At 48.4% G+C, this 27,434-nt stretch overlaps 1 protein-coding gene across 1 annotated transcript; it reads left to right on the top strand.

The window, feature by feature from the left end:
- On the top strand, positions 1 to 26,982 carry SCNN1G (sodium channel epithelial 1 subunit gamma). The gene is made up of 13 exons (XM_067706399.1): positions 1 to 121; positions 3,444 to 3,791; positions 5,742 to 6,051; positions 7,732 to 7,922; positions 8,916 to 9,019; positions 11,574 to 11,737; positions 20,573 to 20,671; positions 22,212 to 22,329; positions 22,904 to 22,982; positions 23,066 to 23,123; positions 23,312 to 23,370; positions 24,743 to 24,818; positions 25,108 to 26,982. Exons 2-13 carry the CDS (start codon positions 3,475 to 3,477, stop codon positions 25,486 to 25,488), a joined length of 1,956 nt encoding a protein of 651 aa, XP_067562500.1. The 5' UTR covers positions 1 to 121; positions 3,444 to 3,474; the 3' UTR covers positions 25,489 to 26,982.
- Positions 26,983 to 27,434: the final 452 nt, after the last annotated feature.

Here is a 27,434-nt window from a genome sequence, read left to right as displayed (position 1 = left end):
GGCCCAACCCACAGGAGCCTTGGTCTCTGGGGCTGCGGGATGCTCTCGCTGTACGAGGAGCAGAACGGAGCGTACCCGGATCGCGCACACGCTAGCCGCGGACCCTTCGGAACTGAGTGAGGTGAGCCCAGCCGGGTTGGGTCGCACCAGCTCGGGGGTTTCAGGCACCGGAGTGGCCTCGGGGTCCCTGGGCTTCCCGGACACTGCCCTCCCGGTCGGCGGCGGAGCGGGCATCAGCCCGGGGCTGCCTCCCGGTACCTGGGATGCTGGGACACCTTCCCAAGTCCATTCGGTCCAGCTTTCTGCTGTCAGCCCTCGCCGTGGCCCGGGACGCAGAGCTGGGGCGGGAGACGTTTCTGAGTTACTCAGAAACCGAGTCTGGGGTGTCCGGGGCCGCGCCCCGCCTCGTCTCTCCACCCAGCACCCGCTCATTCTCTTCCTGGCCTTGGTGAGACGCGTGGACCTGACCGCGATCGTTCCTTTTCCCCTCTGGAATGTTTTCTCTGTGGTGACTGGGGTTGCAGAATGTAGCAAACACTTGAAGCGGGTTGGTTGGGTTCTCTCCGGCGGCCTCAGCGCGGGCTGCCCTGGGGCAGACGTGGCTTCGGCCACAGCAGCCGGTCTCTCGGCGCGGGGTGGTCAGGGGCTGCAGAGTCGCACCCCGGGATGAGCGCGGGCCTGGCGCCCAGAGCCCAAGGCTTGGGTTCCATCACTGAGGTCTAGGGGATAGTTGACGTCGGGAATGGGCAAGAGGGGTGCAGTAGAGAATCATGAGGGACTCCGGAACTCCAGAGAATTCTTTTAATCCTTCCTCCCCGTGTGGCATTGGACAAGTTGCCTAAACTCTGCACCTCCGTCTTCTCCTCTGTGCCTCATGTAATAATAATGGGGATTAAATAAGGTAATGTGTGAAAAGAGTAGGAGGAGGAAGTCTGGGAGTAGAGTAAGGGGTCAATAAATGATAGCTGCTATTATTTCTGTTGTTCGTGCTGTTGCTGTTGTTGTTACTGTTATTATTATTATTATTTGAGGAGCAGTTTGTAGTTAGAGGCATGGTTTCAAATCCCAACTCAGCCACTTTCTAGGGTGACCTTGGGCAAAGCTACTTAACCTCTCAGTGTCTCAATTTCATGTGTATAATGGGGGAAATTATGGTGCCTATCTCAGAAGATATTTGTGGAAATTAAATGAGTTAATACCTGGAAAGTGCTTAGAAGAGTGAGTGCTGGGTGTCAGCTACTAATTCTTCCACAGGGGCATCATGTTTAATCAAGCAGTATAACCTAAAGGTAGCTACAACCTTGCTTTGTTTATAAGTTGAAATATTATTTGTGTGAACATGTATATGTTTTATGCTGTGCAAGATGGGTTCCCTTCTTTCACCTGTGGTTTCACTAACATTGGTGGCTGATCCACTGGGGTCAAGGTAGTCCTGGATAAGGGGCTGATGGGGCAGAGGGACCCCAGGAGTTATCTTCAGTGAGAAAATGGAGGGTTTGATGACAGAAGCTTCCAGAATCACAGTTTCTGTTGAACGTTCACAGAGGAGAAAATCTTCCCTGGGTTGCAGTTTTATTTGACAGGAAATTGTACCTGGATCTAGGTTTCTTAAAACAAACTCTTGCTAATTTTTGCTTTTGGATTGTAGTGAGAGAGGAGATGAGGATGGGCAATATTTTAAATGATAAAACACAGTAAATCACATTCCTCTTGCCAAGAGGCTTCTTGCATAATTTTGAGGGTCAGAGATCACAGCAAGATCATATACGTCTGTGGAGGGTTAGAGTGGGCTGGCTGCCTTTGGATGTCTCACCTTCCTTCCACAGCACTCTACATCCTTGCCATCATAAACCTGAAACCCACTAACATCATTAACTTGAAAGCCTCCCACCTTTGCCCCAGCTCCCGATTTTGGATAATACCCCATGGGTTCAGGGTGGAGGAAAAGTATTTCCTCAATGCCAGAATCCTGCCTGAAGAATGTGATGGGGCATGGGGACTGCCCTGTATATCCTACTCCAAATTCGAGTATATCCTAATTTGCCGCTGTCACCTACGGTAGGCATAGAAAACAGAGTTTCCATATTCCCCCTCCCCAGTACCAGTGCTCACCAATACTAGTGTTAGGAAGTGGCCACACTACCTACCCAGAGTTTGGGAATTAAATAGCTCAGGATTCCATCTCTTTCCACCCCCCACTTTAGTCCCACGGACTGTTAATTAACTGTCTTGGGGAGGGGGCAGCACCCAGCACAATACCGGGCCCCTCAAGGCATATACCATGGTGATAAAGGCTGCAAGATTCCAATCCAGCGCCTCCACTTACTAGCTGTGTAATTTTGCACAAGTTACTCCTCCTCTCTGAGCTCACTTTCCTCCTCTGTAATCTGGAAGTAATAATAGTATGCCTGCCTTACGGCATTGTTGAAACATGAACTGAAATATAGAGAGAGATTATATATATTTGGAGAGAGATTGATTATATATATGATATATGCAGAGAGAGACTGTATGCATTTTTGAGGCTAATGAGACTATATATTATTTTAGTTCATTTTTTAAAAGATTATTATTTCACATTGTAAAGTTTCTGTAATTCAGGGGCAGCATGTATATTGATGAACACGGTCATTTGCTTTCCAACACTCTTCCCCAGACAAAGTTGTTATTAAATCAACGTGTACTCTCCAAATTCTCTTAGAATCAAGGAAATATGGCATGGTGCCTGGCAAATATTAAGTGGTCAATATTTGTAGGCTATTATTATATCAGGTGCTCTAGAAACACTAAGGGCTTGACAGTAAAGAGAAGTGAAACAGAAACGAAACAGAAACACTCCACTTGCAGTAAAGCAGCTGAGAAAAGGCTGGGAAGATACAGCTGGGCTGGGAAGGGACTGGACATGATCTAGGCTGGCTGCCCGGAAACTCTCTTGGCAGATTTTATCTGTTAGAATCGATTTGCAAGGTGCTTGCTCTGTGCCAGACGCTGAGCTGGGCACCAGAGGGCAGGGCGAGGCAGGAACGATGCCCTAAGGAAGGCAAGCTAATGGAGACACTAAGATCAGACCCCTCGATGCTCTAATCACGATGGAGCTTGATAAGAGGGGCGTGGAGGCTGGTTGGGATGGGGCTGCCCAGAGAGTTCCTGCTCCAAGCACCTAGGGGGAAGTTCCTGCAAACCGTGCAGTGATTTCACAGGTTACACCTCACCCAGCCTCCAGAGAGCTTGGCCTGGGGGCCACAAGAGAAGGAGGCAGCTCTTTGGCAGCTGTGGTGGCCCAAAAGCAAATATCCTGGAGCAAGGGTCAAGGCCTCAAAACAGACTGTCCAGGCCAGAGGGAAAGAGGAAGGCAGCCTCTGAGGACATGAGGGCTGGTGTTTCCCAGCGCCCAGCCTCCGGGCTGTACCCACTCACCTGCTTTTTTTTCTTTGCCCCTCCAGCTTGCCTGCCCCGCCAAGTCCCATCTTCACCATGGCTGCTGGAGAGAAGATCAAAGCCAAAATCAAGAAGAATCTGCCCGTGAGGGGACCTCAGGCACCTACCATCAAAGAGCTGATGCGGTGGTACTGTCTGAACACCAACACCCACGGCTGCCGCCGCATCGTGGTGTCCCGTGGCCGCCTCCGACGCCTGCTCTGGATTCTGTTCACGCTGACAGCCGTGGCCCTCATTTTCTGGCAGTGTGCCCTCCTCATCTCATCCTTCTACACTGTCTCTGTCTCCATCAAAGTCCACTTCCAGAAGCTGGATTTTCCTGCTGTCACCATCTGCAACATCAATCCTTACAGGTAAGAGGAAGGAGGAGGGACAGGGAGGGGGGTCACACCCCCTCCAGGTGCCAATGCCCCTCCCAAAGGTGACACACTCCAGCCTGCAATCATGCTTTTTAGAAATTTGAATTCATTGCCAGTGTTGGGAAACTGCCCTCTCCCAGGTTTGAAATCTGTACCAAGGTTTCAGTCCATCAGCTACTTCTCAGCATGGGCTAGCTCAAGGAAGGCAAGAGAGGGAGGCTGCAAGGATCACTTTTGCTTGGTTGAGCCTGGAATGAACTAGCATTCCTCCTACCCTGGAGATACACACACACACACACACACACACACACACACACACACACACACACACACAGCCCAGCTTAGCCATTTCCCCTGAGCTCTCCAAGCTCACACCCTCACTCTCTCCTGAATGTGAGCTGGAGGCTGACTCAGACATGACACCTAGGTGACTTCCAGAAGCATCTCGACTCATCTGAGCGAACCCAGCCCCACTAATTGAGATCACTGGGCTCTGGGCAGGATCAGCCCTTGGTACTGCCCAATTGTCTGCTGCAGGACCTATTCTAAGTGGGTCATTGGAATCCTTCTCAGGATTATTGAAAACTGATCTGTGAGACACATCGGAATCTGGCAGAATTTGTCAGAGCAGGTGTGAGGGTGGGGAGAAGGGAAGAGCAGGGGCGACTCTCTCGCCCAGAGTCATCAATGAGTTGATGGCGAAGCTCAACGTCAAAATCAGGTCTAAACTCATCCTCCACCTCAAAGTCTGTCTTTCTTTCTCCCTTCCTTCCTTTCTCCATCCCTCGCTCCCTCCCTCCTTTCCTCCCTTTACCTCACCCTCCCTCCTTCCCACCCCCCTCCTTTCTTCCTTTCATCCATTGTTCCATAATATGTTACTCAGCATCTACAAATCGTCATTCACTGTGCTGGATTCTGGGGCATGGAAGTGAATGACCCAAACACAGCCTTTGTCCTAGTGCAGCTGATGTTGTAGTAGAGGATTGAAATATTAACAAATATAATTACACTAATAAAATTAATAACAGTGACCATTTAACAGCATATATGTGTGTGTGTGTATATATATATATGTGTGTATATACATACATACACACAGAGATACATGGATGGATGGATAGATAGATAGATAGATAGATAGATAGATAGATAGATAGATAGATAGAATAAACTCATTGACTCTTGCCAATAACCCCATTTTACAGGTGGGGAAACTGAGACACAGAAAGGCTAAACGGTTTGTCCAGGGTCACACATCCAGAACCAGAATGGGGAACTGGAACCCAGGTAGTCTGGCTCTGGAATTTATACGCTCAGTCACTATGCTGTGTGGCCTGTGCCCCTAGCAAGGGAGAGAGAGAGTGGGGAGAGTTAAGAGGGAGGCCAGGACCATTTGGTATTGTGAAAATTAAAAGATGGTGTTGTTATGCTTCATGTAGTCAACTCCCAGATCATGCTTCTGTGTCCTTGGGGGCTGTCAAGGTAACAGTTATACCTCTTCCCTCCCAGCATTGATTCGAGGAGAACCCATGGGCAGGGGCAAGTATGCTGGGTCGAGACAGAGCCCGCCCCCTGGGGAGACTCCTGGTTAGCAGTTATTTACTTGTCTTCACTGTGGCTGGTTTATGGGAGGCACCTGACAGTCACCACTCCAGAAATGCTGGTTGGGGCAAACTCATCAACACACTCTGAGAGCAAGCAGACAGTGGTGGCAAAGGTGAAACCACAGGAAGCCACACAAGGGTCATATGGGAGCCTGCCCCATTTACTTGAGCCAGTGGTCACATTGGAGGGGGCAAATTATAAAAGGCCTGGTTTTCTTGGCCAAGTGCTCTGGGGTGATGGGCACAGGCTGACGCACATCGACGGAAAGCAGCATGGGGTAGTGCCAGCTTTCTGCCAGAGGGGTTTTCCATCCCTGACTCCCCCTTCCCACCTTGACAGGTACAGTGCCGTGCGGGACCTTCTAGCTGAGTTGGAACAGGAGACCAGAGGGAGCTTGAAGACCCTGTTTGGCTTTTCAGAGATTACATCTCGGAAACGCCGAGAGGCAGAGTCCTGGAGTTCGGCCAGGAAGGGCACAGGGTCGAAATTCCTCAACCTGATCCCACTGCTGGCCTTCGAAAAGGGTGAGACAAGCAAGGCAAGGGACTTCCGCACAGGACGGAAGCGGAAAGTCAGTGGCAGAATCGTTCACACGGCATCAGACGTCGTGCACGTCTATGAGTCCAAGGGCTTGGTAGGATTCCAGCTGGTAAGATGCACATCCTCACGGTTTCGGAGAATGGGATGGGATGGTGTGTCCAGGGAGGTTTCTCCTTTGCCATTAGCCCTATAGTCCCACAGGAAGAAACACACTCAGTTAGGGTGAATCAGCTGCGAGCAACTGAAACTGATCCAGGCAATCTTAAGATTAAAATGTCTTAGAAGGTAACCAGTAGCTCATGGAGGCCTCTTGAAGGACAGAAATTAGGGAAGATCCAGGGATCCCGGTGGCAAGAAATGATGAAAAGTCGTTTCAGATACTGCTACTGGATTAAATAAGCTTCAACTGTTTTCAGTCTTTTTGTTAATCCAACCATAAAGATGGATTCAGATCCCATTTGGGGACTATCTGATTGGCCAAGTTTGGGTCAGCTGATGGCTCACATAGGGTAGGACATCTTGATGGACAGTCTCAGCTGACTGTATCCAAAGGGTGGAAGGAAATTCTACCAAAGCCAAATTGGGGTGCAGATACCAGAAGGAAGAAAATAGAAAATGAGCAGCAGAAACACAGTGTTCCCAGCAGCACTTGCCTTCATGGGGTGCTAAAGCTTGACTTCTCATCTCTCCTTCTTGGTCCCATTTGAGGGACTCTGAAGAAGCAGCCATTCACCAGAAAGGAATTCCATTGTCTTCCTGGCCAAACTCAACCATCACCCTCCTCTCTGTGCCCCAGCCGCCTCTGCAGGATGAGAACTACCTCCACGTGATAGTCTCGGTTGCCGATTGTGAGACTTCATGGCTCTGGTTGCAAATCCTGGGGGAAAATGGCCCTTTCTCTAAATCACTGAGCCTTTTTGAAGTCTTCCTGGGTCCTTATATAAGATAAAGTTCTCCTTGATACCAAAATCCATCCTTTGGTGTCCATCTTTTTTTTTTTTTTCTTGCGGTACGCGGGCCTCTCACTGTGTGGCCTCTGCCATTGTGGAGCACAGGCTCCGGACGCACAGGCTCAGCGGCCATGGCTCATGGGCCCAGCCGCTCCGTGGCATGTGGGATCTTCCCGGACCGGGGCACGAACCCGTGTCCCCTGCATTGGCAGGCGGACTCTCAACCACTGCGCCACCAGGGAAGCCCTGGTGTCCATCTTTTAGGAGAGTTTTCAAGTCCTGTGTGATGAGAACATCTGGAATATACCACAGTTTCCCTATAAAACTCTCATTATTATGTATTTTAAATGCTGGTCCTCCCAACTACCATGTGAGGTGGGGAAGGATGGTATTTTGGTCAACATTTTGTAGGTGAAATAATGGATAGGTAATGCCTTGCCCAAGATTCTGCAGAGAGGTCGTGGCAGAGTCTGGGCTAGAATCTCGATTTCTAGACTGTTGACCCAATAAGAAATGGTGAGAGTTGGGTGGGAACTCAGTAGCCATAATCAGTCAAAGCCTGGATGTCTGGGGACCCTGAAGAAGCTGATTTTGCTTCTCGCTTGGTAGGGAGTCATGAGAGTGAGGCTCTATGTCCTTCCTTACTCAGACCCTTCTTGGTCCTTGAGGCTTGAGAATGATGTATCCCAGGCCCCAGAAGTGAGAAGAAGCCCATCCTTGCCCCAGATATCCCTCCTGTTCCCCTGAGTGTTTGATCTAGAGTTTCAGTTCCTTACAGTCCTTCTGAAGGCCACTGGTAGGGCTGATAGTTCCATCCTGGTGTCTCCTCCTATTCACAGTGTTCAAATGACACATCCAGCTGTGCAGTCTACACCTTCACCTCGGGGGTTAATGCCATCCGGGAGTGGTACAAGTTGCACTACATGAACATCATGGCACAGGTGTCTCTGGAGAAGAAAATCAACATGAGCTACTCTGCTGAGGAGCTGCTGGTCACCTGCTTCTTTGATGGAGAGTCCTGTGATGCCAGGTCAGTAGGGGAAGGCTGCTTTCGCAGCTCCAAGGACCAGCGGCTCTGAGTGCTGGGCTCCTTGCGTGCACCTGAAGCTCAACTAGAGGTCTTGGGAGCAACAGGTGCTCTTCTCACTGACCATGACTTTTGGAAAACGACTTATACAGGAGCTCAGCTCTAGAGTCAGTGAGGAAGGTGGAGATGGTGTAGAGTCAAAATATCCTTAAATTCATTAAATTACTCACAGAAACGTAGTAGTTGATGGTGGACATATAACCTTGTATATTACTATCACCCATACCAGTGAGAACCACTGATCTAGTACAGGAAGGAAAGAAGAAAGGGAGGAAGGAGAGAAGGAAAGAAGAGGGAGGGAAGAAAGGTCTATGTACAGATGTGTGAACTTTCAGAACTTTCCACCTTTAAGAAACACTCAGATTCCTGGTAGAGACTGGGCAGTCATGAGACATTCTAGAGTGTTCCTGCTTATCTGAAGTGCTTTCTTCATTCTTTTGAAATACTAAGCCTTTCTATATGTTAATTGATATACTGACCCTTGCGAAAACTGAGTGATTGGAATCGTGTCTCCCTGAAGGTTGGGTTCTAAAGTCAGTATAAGGACGCATATGATGTAATTCCTTTTCTGGGGATCATTTGCTAGGAATTGGAATGGAAAAAAGTCAAGTGTTGGCTGAGAAATTCAAGAGTAGAGGAAATGGGGGGCAGATATATTGGCACAAAGAATGCCGAGTCAGGATGGAGATGGAGGTGAGAAGATTAAGAGGGAGAACAGAAAGCAGAGAGCAGTTCTACATCAACAGGTGTCAATTGGACGAGGGGCCTTGTTTGTCATCTATCAGAGGAAAGACGGGGGAAGTAAGTCCTGTCTATCATCCACTGTCCACAAAAGAGAGCTGGCCCATTAGCACTGCCCATTGGGACTTCAGGTCAGGTGCATGAGGGGAGTTCCCAGCACGGCCCTTTTCTGACCTGTATTCTCCCCCCTGATAGGAACTTCACACGTTTCCACCATCCAATGTATGGGAATTGCTACACATTCAACAATAGACAGAATGAGACTATCCTCAGCACCTCCATGGGAGGCAGTGAATACGGTAAGGGAATCTGCACCAAGGAGACCCTGGGGTGCTCTAATGGCAAGCATGCTGGCAGCAGGACAATTGGGGATGCTTTAGGCCTTCCAGAGATGCAGGTTTGCCCCACCTGGCCAGAAACTTGGGGCACAACTTTTCTTCTTGCAGTGTTTCCATCAACATCCATGTCGGTTCTTTCCTTCTTTATCAGAGTCTGTTTTCCTTTTTGACATCTCCTCTTTGCTTTCGAGAGAGCAACATGGACAACCCTGGGGTTTCTTCTCCCAGGGAAACCACTCGGGTTTAAGCTTGTAACTGGAGTGAGTAATGCTGGGCAGGCAGCTTCCAGATGGACTTAAATCCAGACGTGCTGAACAGGAGATTAGGGGAGCAAACACACCTTTATCTTGGTTAAGATGACAGATTCTGGAGCCAAAACCCAGCTCAGCCACTCACTGTGTGACCCAGTGCAAGTTACACCCCTTCATCTATAATGAGGGAATAATAGTAGTATCGATGATACAAGGTAATTGAGAAGACAAAATATAAAAAGCACTTAGAATAAGACCTGATACACACTGTATTAGTTCGGTTGAGCTGCCATAGCAAAATATTACAGATGGGTGACTTAAACAACAGACATTTATTTTCTCACAGTTCTGGAGATTGGAAATCCATGGTCAAGTTGCTGGCAAATTCAGTTTCTGGTGAGGACTCTCTTGCTGGCTTGCAGTTGGCCATCTTCTCTCTGTGTCCACACATGGCCTGTCTTCTGTGGAGAGAGAGAGCTTTGTTGGCTCTTCCTCTTCTTAGGAGAACACTAATCCTATGGGATTAGGGCCCATCCTTATGACCTCATTTAACCTTAATTACCTGCCTAAAGTCTGAATCTCCAAATACAATCACATTGACTTCAACATATGAATAGGGTGGAGGGGCAACCTGCGGAGAGACACAAAATTCAGTCCATAACATACACTATCCACACAATAAATGCTAGATGTGGTTGTCATTACTACCGTTACTACCATTACTACCATTGCTGCTGCTACTACTATCACCACCAATAATTACTACCTCCAGTATTAGTATTACTACTACTCTACTACTGTGACTTTTGTAGAGAAGGCAGGAACTCAACAGACTGGACTGGTTTACCTACAAAAGGAATTCTTGAAAGGTCCTAAACAAATTGAACATGATTTGATATATAGATATACTCCTACAAGGAAAGGCAAGATCTTGTCATGGAGGAAAACCTACCTGGACACCTCATCTTTGTTACTGTATTCTCTGTGTTCTTAGCAAATCTGCAAGAAACCATAATTCAGGGCACACACGTCAGTGGGAAGAAGAAGTAGTCTGGGAACTGTTGCACAATCCTGGCTCTGCTGAATGTGGGCTGTGTGACCTTGAGCAAATCGCTTCCCCACTCTGGGCTTTGTTTCCTTTACTTACAAATAGAAGAAGTCAGAATAACTCTCAAAGTTCTCTTCTTTCAACTCATATAGGCCCTGCTCTCATTTGTTTACCCAATGTTTATTGAGTGTCTTCTGTATGCCAGGCCCTCTTCCAAGCCTTAGGGACACAGTGGTGAATAAGACAGATGCCATCTCTGCTTTCAGGGAGCTTGCAATTTGTTGCAGAGAGACAGATAAATGAGTGAGCAAGCACATAGATATTATCTGGTTATCAATCCTAGCGCGCGCTATGAGGAAAACACAGCAGCGCAAGGGTAGAGAGAGTGGCTGGGGCTGAGATGGGGGGTTTATTTCAGATAAGGAGGTCCAGAAAGGCCTCTGGAAGGAGGGTTATTTAAAGATGGAAAATACGCATTAAGGTCCATGGAAGAGCATTTTGGGCACTAGCAAGTCCAAGGACCCCAAGAAGGAAATGGATTTGGTGTCCTGCAGAAACAGAAAGAAGCCCAGCCTGCTTGGAGCTTCCTGATGGAAGGGGAGAGTGGAATGAGGAGGGAGGCAGCATCATCTCCCTGAGAGCCACAGTCAGGTTGCTGGACTTTATTCTATGGCATCCCCGTGTATGCGATGAAATGCCACTGAAGAGTTTCAGGCAAGGGAGTGACCTGATCTGATTCCTGATTTGAAAAGGTCCCTCTGGCTGCCGGGCTCAGATTAGACTGCAGGCGCAAGAGAAAAAAAAAAAAGAGTGGGAACAGGGAGAGGAGTTAGGCCAGTGATCAGATTCACCATTGGTGTCTCTCCCTGAGGGTTGAAGCAGCCACAGCTCTGTGTGTCCCTTTGGGTGCCCAGCAGAACTCCCCATCTCAAAGAACCACATGGAGATTCGTGTCTTGGGCAGGGTAGTAGTTTTCCTTATGCTTAGCAAACCTGCAGTGCTGACACTGTTTCTGAGCCCTATTTTGGGCTAAGCCCTGGAGACAGAGCAGTGAACAAGTCAGGCTGGAGTTTCCAGTCTCACCTTTGTCTACCTTTCACTTGTGGGAAATGCCTGGGTCTTGGTTTTGAGAATCTCAGAGCAGTGGGAGAGGTAGGCTACCACCAGGGAACGTTCTCCTGGCTTTTGACCACAGCAGGCTGCCTTATCCTCCCAGGGCTGCAGGTCATCTTGTACCTAAACGAAGAGGAGTACAACCCCTTCCTGGTGTCCTCCACTGGGGCTAAGGTGATTGTCCATCGGCAGTTTGAGTACCCCTTCATCGAGGATGTGGGAACAGAGATTGAGACGGCCATGGCCACCTCCATAGGGATGCACCTGGTAAGAGAATTTTCTGATTCCCGTCGGCTTGGTGAGGAGGACAGATTTTGTTGAAGGATAACCAGTGAGGTGCAGCTTATGGAAAAGACTGTTGGTTTCAAAAGGAAGCATGGTCTAGTATTTTCCAATGGTTACCCCAGTGGTCATTCTAGTAGTTATACTAAAGGCTGTCTTTGTATCTTTTGTATAGATGAACAAGGACAGGATGCCATTTTGGATAAGAATTGAAGGAACCTTCCTTGTTCCAGAGACAAATGTCAGCATTTATGGAACCTGTGCTGGTCAGACACTAACTATGTATTTGTCACTAATATAAATAGAGCAGATTAACACCTTTCTGGGACACCTAGAGGCCACTGGGGCATGTAAACCACTATTGGAAAGTCATTGGGCCATCAAAGGTCTATTTGGACCATCCTACTTCCATCAGTTTCACCTCATTTACCGAGAGCCACTTCCCTCAAGTCTTTGACCTTTTCTGACCTCAGTAGGTGCTGAGAACACTCACATCTGTCAACGAAAGCACATCTGGGCTGCAGACTCCAATCCCTGAGTCAGTCACGCCCAATGGAAGCACAAGGGCAAGGCGAGGAGTGTGCTCAGACGCCCCTGGCCATGCTTGTACAGTCTCTTGTTTGCAGGCCTGGGGTCTTTTTATGCCAGTCTCTGTCTCACTCTCTCACTCTCTGTCTCTGTCTCTTGCTCTATCTAATAGAATAACTATTAAGTACTTATTTAAAGGGAGTATATGCACAAAGTAAAAAACCCAAACAGTACAAGGAGCCTACCATGCAGGTGTATCTCCCTTCTATCCCTGACCTCTGGTTCCCTCCTTCCTCTGCACGGAGACTATCGCTGCTGCTTCTGTGTTTCGCCAGGGATGTGATAGTCTGCTTCAAGCATGTGTGTGTGGGTATAGGCATTTCTCCTTTTATGCAAATACAAAATACTGTTCTGCCCCATTTTTCTTTTTTTTTTTTTTTTCATTTTAACATCTTTATTGGAGTATAATTGCTTTACAATGGTATGTTAGTTTCAGCTTCACAACAAAATGAATCAGTTATATATATACACATGTTCCCATATCTCTTCCCGCTTGCGTCTCCCTCCCTCCCACCCTCCCTATCCCACCCCTCCAGGCGGTCACAAAGCACCGAGCTGATCTCCCTGTGCTATGCGGCTGCTTCCCACTAGCTATCTACCTTACGTTTGGTAGTGTATATATGTCCATGCCTCTCTCTCGCTTTGTGACAGTTTACCCTTCCCCCTCCCCATAGCCTCAAGTCCATTCTCTAGTAAGTCTGTGTCTTTATTCCTGTTTCACCCCTAGGTTTTTCATGACATTTTTTTTCTTAAATTCCATATATATGTGCTAGCATACGGTATTTGTCTCTCTCTTTCTGACTTACTTCACTCTGTATGACAGACTCTAGGTCTATCCACCTCATTATAAATAGCTCAATTTCGTTTCTTTTTATGGTTGAGTAATATTGCATTGTATATATGTGCCACATCTTCTTTATCCATTCATCCGATGATGGACACTTAGGTTGTTTCCATCTCTGTGCCCCATTTTTCACTTGATACTATGGCTTGGAAATATTTCCATATGAGTACACATATAGATTCTGCCTCATTCTTCTTAAAGACCCATAATAGTCCATTGTGTGGGTAAGTTATTGAAGCAATTCCCTGTTGATAGACTTGAGACTGTTTCCAGGTACAGCTAAAAGCAATGGTGCAATGTGAGGTGTAGTCATCGATTGCTTCCTAGAAGTATATCAATCAGTATGCATATTAGCCAAGTTGTCCTCCAATAAGGTTGTATCCACACGGGTATTAACCAATTTTTAATCTTTGCTAACCTGTCAAGAAAAAAATGGTATCTATTATAATTTTTTTGGTTTGTTTGTTTGTTTGTTGTTTGTTTGTTTTTATGGTACGCGGGCCTCTCACTGTTGTGGCCTCTCCCGTTGCGGAGCGCAGGCTCTGGACACGCAGGCTCAGCGGCCATGGCTCACGGGCCCAGCCGCTCCGCGGCATGTGGGATCTTCCCGGACCGGGGCACGAACCTGCGTCCCCTGCATCGGCAGGTGGATTCTCAACCACTGCGCCACCAGGGAAACCCTATTATAATTTTTGACAGTCATTCTTAGTGGCATTTTTTCACCTATTTATGGAGGAAAAAAAATCTCCTTGTGGACTCTTTGTTCATGCCTTTGTTTATATCCAACCTCAGTATCCCAAATTAAACATATTAGCCCTCATCCCTCACAAAGTTTTCCTCCAGCGCAGTCGTTTCCAAACTTGTTAATCAGTAGATTCAGATCTACTGAATCAATGTCTCTGAGAGATGAGCCCAAGGATCTGTATTTTTACCAAACTCCAGTGGTCATTTCAAGAGGCCACAAACTCAGGAACCTCAGCTTTAGAAACCTGAGTAGTTCAGAATGAGAGAAGAAAAGTGTGTCTTCCTAAGAGAAAGTAAAGCTATGATGACACCAAAGCTTTAGCACAGCCATAAATGATGACTTCAGAGTGAGTTATAAAGTGATATGGTGGGCATTGGGGATTGTATATTTCTCCATCATCTATTCATTCAACAAGCATTTTCTGAGCACATCCTGTGTGCTAGATGCTGGGGCTACGTCCATGTCCCCGGGACTGTCGCTGTCCTTTTAGAACTTAGGGTCTAGCAGAGAGAATCCATAACAAACAAAAAATTGCACAGGTGATTAACTCTAATCATCATAGGTGCTAAGAAGGAGAAATACAGGATGCATGAGAGCATATCACAGAGATGCCTGATTTAGGGCTTTTTAATAGGGAGAAGAGGGGAAGTTCAAGGGGTGCTTTCCTGAGGAAGTGGTATTTAAGTTGAGACAGCAGAGAAGATAAACTGGCATCTGTGGCTTCGGTGCCTCACCATGTCCCATCAAAGGGCAACCCTGGACAAGAGAAAACAGCAGGATGGTACCATCTGTGAAGCCGTGTCATTTAGTGGCTTTGTTCAATGTGGGAAATTTGTTCCAACATGAGAAGTGTTGTGTACCAGCTTGGGCTGTGTGAATGCTGATTGCCCAAGGAAAACTCTTGAGCCCCAACCTGCTCGAACTGTGGTTTGAAAAGACTTTAAGTTACTATCATTTTTTTTTTTTTTTTTGGCCTCACCGTGTGGCATGCGGGATCTTAGTTCCCCAAACAGGGATCAAACCCATGGCCCCTGAATTGGGAGCACGGAGACAACCACTGGGCCACCAGGGAAGTCCCTTTAGCTTACTACTTAAGGAGCCAGGTCTCTGATTCTTCACTGGCAGATTACAAAACTCCCAGATCAGAATAGCGAACATTTTGATCCAGCATTTCTCGGGCAGCTTTATACCTTGAAAAAGCACCTGGGATTTGCAGCACATTCTTACCTTCTGCCTCTCACAGTGTCTGCGCACTTAGAGCTTGGGAAAGTACAAAAACTAAGGAATTGCCCTCTGGTTTTCTTCCCTGAGCTTAGAGAAATATCCATCACACTGTTAAGCAAATGTTCTCTTTAGCAATGATGGTAAACAAAGGCATGGGTCGGTCTTCTGCTACACTTAATTTGAGATATACAAAATCAAAGCCACAGAGCAGGGTCAGGAAGCTCTAGTTTTGACTTATGAGCATTTAAAACGACAAAAAACTAGGGATTACTGAGAGGTCACCAGAGAACCACTAGAATAAGTCCAAACAAACTAGACTTCCTTTCTTATTTATTTTTTATTTAGTTATTTATTTCCTTTCGATAGGCATGTTAAACTGGTAGACTCAGTTTGTTAGGCAGTTGGTTAACTAATCTTCCTTCATTCACTGAGGCATGTGTGTCCAAAGTACTGGATATTCAGAGACGGATACAACAGAGCACCTACCTTCAAAGATTCACCTTTAAGAGAAGATAACATACCTTTGCAACGCAAGTCCAAGCTCTGTGAGAACAGGGACCTTCTCTATCTTGTTCCCAGGCTCAGTTCTTAGAACATAGTAGATCCTCAGTAAATATTGTTGGATAGATGGATGGGTGGCTGGGAGCCAGGACAGAAGCTTTTGGTGAAGGCTTTCTAGGTGATGGATTCTTAAAGGACAATTGTCAGGCAAATAGTATCAGGAAAGGCTAGTCCAGACAAAGGGCATAGCAATTACAAAGGGGTCGCAGAAAGGATTTGAAGCCAGGTAGTGAGTCGTTCTGAAAAACCGCTTTGGCTGAAGTGCAATCAGGATACTGGAGACAGTGCAGTATTTACAGTAACGCTAGAAGGAGATGATGAGGCCCTAGCTGAGGCGATGGCTGTGGGGATGAGCAGAAGTGAATGGATTTGAGAGGTATTACAAGCAACAGGGTTTGACAACCGAGGCCACTGAGGAAAGGCCAGGGGGAGTTAGATTGATAGTTAGGTTCTGGCTTGGGTAGTGGGGTGGATGGAAGCATCAGGTTCTAAATTAGGGAAATACAAGAAGGGTAGGTTTGGGGGAGAAAAGAACCACTTCAGTCTGGGACATACCCAAGTTGTTGTGCCTTTGGGAAATCAAGGTGAAAACGTCCTGCCAGTAGATGCTGTGAACCTGGAGCTCAGGAGAAAAATCCGGGGGCCACAGCGGGGTTGAGGGTGGGGTTACACCTAGCATAATTCTAGACTTGGAGAGGAATGCCATCACCCAAGACCTGAGACAGAATGCAAATGTTTAAGGGCTGAGCAGAAAGAAAATGGAGAAATAGAGGGACCAAAGTAGCAGCAGAAGCTGGAAAGGGTTGGTGTCAGAGAAACGAAGAGGGTTTCCAGGAAGGTGTTAGCTAGGGTGCCAAACGCAGTTGAGAGGTCAAGCAAGGTAAAGGGCAAAAGCTGTTTGGTTGGGCAGCCAAGAGGTCATCGGTTCTCTGCCAGAGCAGTTTTCAGTGGACGGAGTGGAACAGAAACCAAAGTACAATGGGTTGGATCACGAATGAGAGATGAGGAGGCAGGCAAGGGCAAATCCACCCAGGGGAGTGTGGAGCCAGGCCCCGGAGAGGGGCGAGACTTCACTGTCATTGCGAACCTTACTGTACATTTTTTTTTTAAGATCTATTTATTTATTTTTGGCTGCGTTGGGTCTTCGTTGCTGCGCGCGGCTTTCTCTAGTTGCGGCGAGTGGGGGCTACTCTTTGTTGAGGTGCACGGGCTTCTCATAGCGGTGGCTTCTCTTGTTGCAGAGCATGGGCTCTAGGTGCGTGGGCTTCAGTAGTTGTGGCACGCGGGCTCAGCAGTTGCGGCTCGCAGGCTCTAGAGCACAGGCTTAGTTGCTCCGCGGCACGTGGGATCTTCCTGGACCAGGTCTCGAACCCGTGTCCCCTGCATTGGCAGGCAGATTCTTAACCAGTGAGCCACCAGGGAAATCCTCCCACTGTACATTTTTATCTTAAAGCGTGCACACACTTCTCTTCACAAGCATATGTATAACAGGGATTAAGGGCTCAGACTTTGGAGCCAGACAACTGGGGTCCAAACCCAGCTTTGCATTTTGATTGTGTGATCTCTGTGTCTCAGTTACCTCATCTGTAAAATGGGGATGATAATAACGTTACTGCATAGTCTGGTGAGAATTCAATGAGTTGATTCATGTGAAAATTGAAAACAGTGCTTGGCATGTATTGGGTGCTCCAAAAATATTGGCTATTTACTATACATTTTTTTTAAGAAAAGAGATGTGAAGGAAAGGAAGAATATTTGAGCCAAAAAGAGGGGTTAGGGAAGATTTTTCTTGTCCTCGTGACACCCTTCTGAGTGAGATATTGAGTAAGATACTGATCTGTTCCATACAGTATATAGAAAGTACTAATTATTTGCCATATGTGTTGCAAATATCTTTCCCAGTGTGTGCTTTCATTTTGGTTTTCATTATGCTACTCTTTCACATGCAAAAACATCAGATGTTTACATGGTCAAAATCTTTGTTTTCTTCTTTAGTCATTATGTTTATTGAGGATTTTCCCTCCTTGAGATCAGATACTGAGCTGATTTTCCTTCCAGTTATTTTATTATTTCATTTAATAGTTTAACCCACTAGAATTTTATTTCTGCAAGATGTGAAATGCAGAATTCCTCCAAATTCTTAACAAGTAGTCCTAACTTCATATGTTGCATAATTCTTTTTTCCTCCATTGATTAGAAACATAAAAATAACTTTTATAATTATTTATATCTATAAATTATTTTATAACATTACAAATAACTTTTATAATTTATTACAATTTAAAAACAGGACAAAAGAAAAAAGAGTTAAAACACCCATAATTCCACCTAGAGCCTCCTGCTGCCACCTGGGCTTTTCCCTGGCACAGTTCATACCTTTAAAGAGGTGAGCTAAGGACTCTGTGCAACTGCCCTCCCCCTCCAGGATTCTCAGAAGGAAGCAGATAGGACCTCATTTTGATAAAACTGAGTCCTGTTCCCACACACAACACGTGTGCACACAGACAACTAATCACACCTACACATACCTGTGCTTGCCACACACATATCTATCTATCTACCTATCTATCTATCCATCTAAACTTGCACACACTCTCACACACCCATACATATATACCCATTCTCATTTTTGGGTCCCTAGGGGTCAGGACAGAAGCCGAAATGTTTCCCCACGCTGCCCAGATCAGCACTTCTGGTAAACCGACAGTGAAGTGGGGGAGTGAAAGGCGGCGGGGGAGAGAGAGTGAGAGCAAGCCAGGGCTCTGTCCAAGTACATCTAGCTGAGGCTTTGAGAAGCTAAAGACCTCTCTTCCCCTCTCAAAAGGCCATTGGCCCCATCTGCCCCAGCCCCAGGTGTTTCAGGAAGTAACCTGAATAACCCAGGAGCTCTGAGTTTGATAAGCAGCGTCGCAAAGTAAAGGGCCATCGAGTACTCAAAAAGTGTAAAGATCACAATATGGCTTCTCACAGTCGGTTCTCTGGAAGTGGTCCATGGCCCGGTTCTCAACGTAGAAAGAGCCTCAGCCACCTGTACCAGCTGCACAGGGCTTACCTGCGTGGACGGACCCTCTCCCCTAGATGCCAGGCTGTTGAACTCTCCCCACAGGCAGGTAGAGCCCTGTACCTAGTAGCTGACGCTCCAGGCTCTGTGGACATCCTGGGCCTGAGGGCTCCAAGGGACATCCGATCAGGGAGATTGCTGCTTGGAGAAGCTTAGAGGGTAGCACTGAATGGAGGTGTCCTCGAGGGAAGCCACTGCTTGGCATCTTGGTGCCCAGATCCCAGCCCAGCCCTGGCATGCACTAGAGACTCTAAATCAGTTTGCTACCCAGCTATTAGAGGAATGAAGTAAGTCTGTTTATTCTGTACTGACGTGGAAAGACACTCACTCTTTATTATTAGTGAGAAGAGGACATTGCAGGGCAAAGGGAATGTGTGATGTGTGTCTGGATCTCAGGATCGAGATCTGACCTGTTGGAGTGGGTACCCTGGGGGAAGAGAGGAAAACAGACGGCTACTTTCCTCTCTGCTTCTTCCGTTTAAACGTTTTCAAATGAGCACTTTTGCCCCGGAGGGCAAATTAATTTGCAATTAATTGAGGGAGACTAATGGGTCAACAGATGAATTATAATACAAACAGAAAGAGATTATAGCCACTTGAGATGTCTGTAGTTTCTACCTGTGCCAAACTTCTTGATTCCTTCCCCCGACCCAATCACCTTTTTCTCTGTGCATCCACTCTTCAAAGGAAAAAGAATTTTCTTCCCTCCCATAAATCTGCCATCCATTTGCCCTTTACCCTCCCCATTTCATAAAAGACAAAACAAAACTCTTTGTACACACACACACCCCAAATCCTAGCTATGATATGGTCACAATATATTCAGTTGTTTTCCCCCTTGGGAGACATTACCCTTTTTTTTTTTTTTCCTTAATTGGCTTGCCTGGATTGTTCCTTTGCAGTGACAAATATTAAGCTAGAACCAAACATAGTAAGCCATAATAAAACATAATTTAATAAGGCTTTCGAACAGTGAGTTACGATGCTCTTACCTCCTCTGATCAGGGTATCATTCTGCCCTGCTGGGTATTCTTTGGTCCTCTCTAAGAAAGTCCATTTTTTCAAGTCAACTTCTGGGACCAGAAGACAAGAGGGTAGGAAATGGGTCCTTCATTGAGACAAGGACCCCGCGCAGCACAGTCACTGCTCATCTTTCTAATCCCTCCAGCCCCTCCCCATGGATCCTCCAGTGGCTCACTACATTCTGAAAACCAAATCCAAACCCAAATTTCTCAGCACAGCATAGGACGCCACCATGATTTGGCCTTGGCAACCCTCTCTGACCTCATCTCCAGCGACGGCTCTCCCTTGGAGCACGTTCCGGCCGCCCTGGCCCTCTCCCACCTCCAGCCTTGCTGCTGCCTCTGCTTAATCCTCTTCCTACCTTTCTTGGCAAGTCCAGCTCTTTGTTGCCATTCCATGTCGAGCCAACCTGTCTTCTTCTCAAAGACGTCTTCCCTAATCACTTTTGGAAAGACTGCCCCCTCCTCCCAACCCCTCTAGTCTCTACCCAGTTTCATCGATCACTATCAAAAAAGATCCAGAATGATTTATTTGCTTTTTGACCATCTGTCTACCCCACTAGAATGTGAGCTCCACAAGTGCATGGAACTCGTCTGTTTTGATCACTGTGGGTTCCATAGTGCCTAGAATAGCATCAAGCTCCTAGTAGGTGCTCAATAAATATCTGTTAAATGACTGACTGGGTAGCTGCTCAGCTCCTCGAAGCTGCTAGAAATGCCCCTTGTCTGGGTCCTGGGGGAGATCAGGGCTGAATGTGTGCTGCTGTGATTACAGACGGAGTCCTTCAAGCTGAGTGAGCCCTACAGCCGGTGCACGGAGGACTGGAATGGCGTGCTCATCACGAACATCTACAACGCTACGTATTCCCTCCAGGTACAGGCTGGAGGCAGCACCCAGCCCCGGGTTGTGGCCTGGACCCAGGAAACAAAGTTATACATAGGCTGGGGCGTGTCTGGGACTGGGAACTGTGGTTAGAATCCTGGGGTTCATCCAAGGACCTCAAGAGCACATGGTGCCAGCTGGTTCCGGTCCTCTTCAATCCATCTGTAACCAGAGCTTAATTGATTCATCGAGGTTTGCATGGAACAGAATGTACAGCTGAGATCCACTTCCTAAATGGGCCTTGGCGAGCGAGGGACAGGAGGAGGAAGCAGTCTGGGAGAGGCACTGGGTGAGGGGTGCCCTTCACCCACTGATGGCTTTGGGCAACTTGTGTGCTCTTCGGCAGTCATCAGGGCAGTTTGGATTGGATCCGGGGCTGCTAAGTGGCAGCTCCCAGGTCCCTTCCACCCTGCTCACCTGGTTTTCCTGGATGGTGTTTAAAAGTCAGGGAATTTCACAAGAAAACCCAGATTTCTAGCTTCTCCTGAAAAACAAGGTCTGGCAACATTGGGCCCATATTCCTACAGGATAAACAGTGGGTGGAGTGGCCTTATCAAAGGAGACATGTTCTCTGGTTCCCCATGATCTCCACCACCTGCTAGTGTACTACCTATGTCAACCCTTGAGTGAGATCACCTGTTACACTGCCTCCTGTTCTGGCAGTCTGCCCTTCGCCTCCCACCAGGACACTAAGAGAGCCAATGAGAATCATCCCAGCAGAACAAAAGGACCACGTGCCCTGAGTGCACTGAGTCCACTAGCTTCCACCAGAGCTGAGCTGAGGGGTGGTGGAGACACTGAGTGAAAAGAGACCAGTAGTCAGACAATGTCTGCTTTTAAGAAATAGAAACACATTCACACTGACTTCAAGACCAAAAAGAAAAGTGGGGGGGTGGGGGGTCAGCTCGTTGGAAAGATACTCTGGATAATATTTAGTGAGAAGCTACCATTTACAAACACTTTACATCTTTCAATTCATACTCACAACAACTTCATGAAGTAGGCCTTGTTATACTTATTTCAAAAATGAAGAAACCAAAGCATCAGAGAGATTAAGTAACTTGCCTGAGGTCACACAGCTGGGAGGTAGCACAGCTGATATTTGAATTCAAGCAGCCTGCCTTCCGAGCCCACACCGTTAGCTTTTATGCTGTAAGCTTCGTGGATATTATGATCCCCAGGGATCCAGTCTGGAGGGCTTGGACCTGAGAATCGGAAAGTTGGGGGCTGGGTTTGTTTCTCTGTTTCTTAGCACCTGCTCCAAGTTTCCCACTTATATCTGGGTCAGCACTTACATGATGGAAAATGACCGCCGCAGCTCTAGCTCAACCTGGCATCCACATCTGTTTAAATTCCCAATAAATTTTCTAGCTTTGTCCCTGTGGCCCAGTCGGCTGTGACATGAGGGGTACATTATGCTGTCTGCCAAGGCTGTGGGAAGCTGACCCTCTCCGACTGAGGGATGTAGGGAGGGGGTCTCTGGCATCCACGTGCAAGGAGGTTAAGGGAATTCCTGGGTCTTGTCTTTCAGATCTGCCTTCACTCGTGCTTCCAGGCAAAGATGGTGGAGAAATGTGGGTGTGCCCAGTTCAGCCAGCCTCTACCTCAGGGAGCCAACTACTGCAACTACCGTCAGCACCCCAACTGGAGTGAGTGAGACCCACCCCCGTCTTGCACACCCCAGGAGCGGGGTCAGCCCAGCCCTGGCAATAGCTAAGGCGCTCCCGGGACCCTGCCCCTATGGCCTTTGGCCTGAGGGAGATATTGATAGAGAGACACCAACCAGTTTCACTCCTGTCGTGAAGCCTGGCTTGAATTCTACTTTCTGATTAAGGATCAAATGCTACACCCCAGCTTGTGCTAAAACCTTGACCACCTCTGTCAATTCCAGGAGGTAGGAACTATTGATAGTATCCTCTGACAGAACAGGTAACTGAGGCTCAGAAAGGTTAAGCAACTTGCCCAAGGTCACACAGCCAGGGAGCAACAAAGCTAGACCCAAAGCAAGGGCTGCTAACCTGCCCCCGACCCCAGCTCAAGTTCTTAGCTGTGGCAGTATTCTGTCTCTCAAAATCACAAGCCAGAAATTGTTTCCAGAGAACTAGTGTTTGTAGAAAGTGGAAGGTGAAATCATTAAAAGGAGACTATGGGGGTACCACTGGAAAACCCTAGGAAGGGTCCTGTGACCCCAAAGCTCATGCCACCCTGCACTCTGTCCCTCAGTGTACTGCTACTACGAACTGCACCAGGCCTTTGTCTGGGGAGAGCTGGGCTGCCAGGTGATGTGCAAGGAAGCCTGCAGGTGAGTGGACCCAAAGCAGTGGGATGAGCAGGGCTGGGCTGGGCCAGGCCACCCACCCTCACTCCATGCCCTTCTCCACGTAGCTTTAAGGAGTGGACGCTGACCACCAGTCTGGCGCAGTGGCCATCTGAGGTTTCCGAGGTGAGTTCTCTGTCCTTTCTTCCCCCTGGAGCCCTCAGCCTGGAGCCTCATGTCCTGATTGTGTCCTCTGGCCTCAGGGGTGATCCACAGGGGAGGCCTGGGTCAGGGGCTGGGGCTGAGAGGGGAGGGCAGACAGGCTGGCTCTGGTCTCTCCAGGCATCCCCAGGCCACTTCTTTCTCCACCACAGAAATGGTTGCTGTCTGTTCTCACTTGGGACCAAGGCCAAATAAAGAAAAAACTCAACAAGTAAGTTGACCTCCACCCTGCTTCCTCTGCTTCTGCCAGCCCCCGCCCCAGCCTCCTCACTTGACTCCTCAGTGCCAAACGCTCTCCTTTTCATTCATTCATTCATTCATTCATTATTTCTTTATGCAACAAATATTTACTGAGTTCTTATCATGAGCCAGGCCCTGCTCGAGGCCTGGGGCTCTCAAACTTTTTGACCATGACCCACAGTATGAAAATACTTTTTCCATTGTGGCCCATTGAATACATAACTGAAATAAAATTGTCATGAAACAGTACTCCCTTATGATGTACAATGCATTCGGGCTGCTTCTCAAATGTTGCACACTCGTGTACCAAACCAATTGTTTACATCCATCCCAGTTGGTCACAGCACAATTCTGAATGATTAGTGCCCATATCAGTTGATAAAAATTTCGAATCTCTCTGTGGATGCAATCTGATCTTTTCTATTTCATTTTGTAAAAGGTACTGGTCATGACCCAGTAAGTTTATTTCATGGCTTCCCGATGTATCTTGACCCACTTGGAAAAATACTCCTTTGAGCCATGCAGCTTCTAATTCCACTTGAATTTTCCACATCGAAATTCACTTCCAAGGGACCTTTAGCAAAAATCAGCCAGGGCAGAGTTCAGGGACCTCAGCAGGTGGAGACAAAGATGGGAGAGGGTGGGGGGATTGCCGTGTGAACCCACATCTCTCTGGGCCACTACTGTCTCCACAGTGCCCAGCCCTGGGCCAGATCTTTCTAGGTTTGAATACCAGCTCTGCCAATCATGAGCTGTGTAGTCTTGGGCAAGTTACTTATCCGATCTGTGTCTCAGTTGCCGTATCTGTAAAATGGGTACAATTAAAACATACCTGCCTCATAGAGTTGTCGTGAGAATTAAATAAGTTGACACACATAAGGTTCTTGGAACACATAAGGTTCTTCCAGTGCTTGGCAACACAGGAAATGGTCAGTAAATGCTAGCTGTTATTATGGTTGTTATCATTATGACCTTACACCCAAGCTGCCTCGCTCATTTACATCACTCGCCTGTCTCCCGTACATGTTTTAGACTGCAATCAAACAACTACAATGTCAAGGTTTAATGAAGAACATTGTGCTGTGGGAATGCAGCTGAGGGAACTTAGTCTACAGGTGGGGAAATGGTTTTTGAGTGAATGAATGAACCAGCCCCAGGCCAGAGATGTGCTCTGTGGTGCAGAAGGAAACCCAGAAACCAGGTTCTAAGACCCTGTGGAGCTCAGAGCCTGGTCCGTGCTGGGGGCTGGGCAGGAGAGAGAGAGCCACGCTGAGAGGCTGTCCATCTGGTAGAGTGCAAAGGCCTCCAGCTCACCTCGGCCCCGCCTATTGGAATCTTTACAGGACAGACTTGGCCAAACTTTTGATATTCTACAAAGACCTGAACCAGAGATCCATCGTGGAGAGCCCTGCCAACAGCGTGAGTGGCTTCCTCCTGGGACCTGTCCCGGGTCTGCGAGTGTACACATCTGCCTGGCCTTGGGGAGCAGAGTCAGATGGTGGGGGTCCAGCCTGAGCTCGTAGGGTCACCAAAGGCCAACCAAGCCTCAGACCAGGCAGAGTAAGAGGGGACAGGAAGGCTGCCCCCATTTTCCCCAAACCTGTTCGGGGCCAGGGCTAGCCAGTGACTCCCTTGGGAACTGGGGTCTTTGCATGAAGCCAACTTGGCGGGGGTCCCTCCTGATAGTCTGGCTTGGCCTCCCTTGCAGATCGAGATGCTTCTGTCCAACATCGGTGGCCAGCTGGGCCTGTGGATGAGCTGCTCCATCGTCTGCATCATTGAGATCATCGAGGTCTTCTTCATCGACTCCCTGTCCATCGTCGCACGCCACCAGTGGCACAAAGCCAAGGAGTGGTGGGCCCGGAGACAGGCGTCCCCCTGCCCCGAGGCTCCGCCCAGCCCTCAGGGTCAGGACAACCTGGGCCTCAATATAGACGATGACCTGCCCACTTTCACCTCTGCCTTGTGCCTACCTCCAGCCCCAGCAGCCCAAGTGCCGGGCACGCCGCCCCCCAGATACAACACCTTGCGCTTGGAGAGGGCCTTCTCCAGACAGCTCACAGGCACTGAGGTGTCAGCTGAGTCCTGAGGTAGGCTGGGGAAGAGAGACCGAGCCAGGACCACCAGCCATGGTCTGAGAACGTAGACCCTGTCTCCTGCACACAGAGCGGATCCTCTGCACCCCCTCTGGGCTTTTCAGAGACATTGACTACAAGTCTACTTTGAACAAGGTGGGGCCTGGGCATGCGCAAGGGACTGTTGGACCCCACCCAGCAATGCTCGCAGCCGCCCAGGATGAGCTAGTTCCTGCAGCCCAAACCCTTAGGACATCTGCTACCGAGACAGATGGGGCCGAGGAAACGCGGCCGGCCTGGACAAAGGCCAGGAGTGAAGCCTAACAGAGTTCTTCGGAGAGAAAGACTCCTCCAAAGCCCCGAGCTGGGGGTTCCAGCCACTCCCCCAGCCTGGGCTGGGACCCAAGGATGTGACCTTAGGTGTTGAGGCCTGACAATCACTGCCTGGTGCCAAAGATAGGAAGGAGGAAGCTTCAGGCCTGGAGCTGGAGCCGTTTGTGAATAAACTGCTTAGTCACTGACATTGGGGCGAGGTCTGCTCTGTACCCTGAGGCGGGAGTTGGCCCACAATACTCGGAGTGTGTGGAGGGGAAGGGTACACTGGAGGGAGGCCTGGGGGGTGTGACAGGAGGTCCTCACTCCAGGGGGGGTGTGGGGCCTATTCTGGGCAGCTAAGCCAGTGCTCTGGGCCCTTTCCCCAAGCAGAGAAGGACCAGGGAAAGAACACTGTTGGACACTGCTGTCCAGTGGTAGCCTGAGCCATAAGGGATTATCTCCTGATAACCCGCTCAGCTGCTCCCCCTCCAAGGCAGACCCCGTACCCCCACCAACGGCCTGAGCCTCACCAGCAAGCCAACCACGGGGACAGCCGCCTCCTGGCGTATTCACACCTCCCAGGGAGATAATAGCTAACATGTATTAAGCGCGTAGTAGGTGCTCAACGTCAGCTCGAGGGCCGTGTTCTGGCTCCCGTGCTAAGCGCTCACAGAGATGGGCACAGGAGACTGCAAATGACAACACACAGGCCAAATCCCATTTTTGCTTGTGACCTAAGAGTGAGTTGGATGGTTTTTGGTGGGGTTTTTTCACTATTATTAAAAATATCAAAAGAAGGACAGTTTGTGACCTGAAAATTATATGCAATTCAAATATCAGTGTCCGTAATAAAATTTTATTGGAACACTGTCACGCCCATTCATTCCCTAATTGTCTATGGCTGTGTTTGTGCTACCATGGCTGGCAGAGGTGAGTAGCTGCAACAGAAACTCTACAGCCCCCAAAACCAAAAAGTATTTATTCTCTGGCCCTTTACAGAAGAAAATACCTGCCAACCCCTGGACTAGCACAGTAAGTAGGTATCCCACTGTATGGATGAAGAAACTGAGGCATAGAAATGTTGAGTTACTCGCTCAGAAATGTTGGGTGACACAGCTAGGAAGTTGCAGAGCTGGGATTCTAACCCAGGCACTGTGACTCCAGACCACGCCCCCGACCCTGTGCACTTTATCACTCCATCATTTTGCATCCAATCAGTGTCTGTGCCTTATATGTGTGAGGCTCACGTCAGTGCAGCTGGGAAGAGTGGTAGGCTCCCCACCCGGCTGTAGGACAGAAGGAAGTCCCACATCCGTGGGTGTGGAGAGGCCTGCATTCAGGACTGCTTCCTGCTCAAGCAGAGGCAGAAGTCTTGGTGAAAGAGCAGGGATTGGGGGACCCTGCCTGGTCCAACCCAACCTCAGACCTGTGGCTGCCAGAGCCATCTCTGCCCCCTGCAGTGGTTCCTCTGGCCCTCACGGGTGGGGCGCTGCTAGGAGGCATGGCAGCCAGCAGGGAGACGGTCACCGTGACCCCTGGCTCCCCTGAGGAGTGGGCTCAAGCCAGGGCTGACGCAGGCAAGCATCAGGTTGCCGAAGGCAAGAGCCTGGCTCCTGTCCATGCTGGGCTGGGGTGGCCGCAGCCA

This window comes from Pseudorca crassidens, chromosome 15 (genome assembly GCF_039906515.1).
Source record: "Pseudorca crassidens isolate mPseCra1 chromosome 15, mPseCra1.hap1, whole genome shotgun sequence".
Lineage (NCBI taxonomy): Eukaryota > Metazoa > Chordata > Mammalia > Artiodactyla > Delphinidae > Pseudorca > Pseudorca crassidens.
The sequence above is the reverse complement of the archived record's forward strand: the minus strand, read 5'-3'. Positions and strand labels throughout refer to the sequence as shown.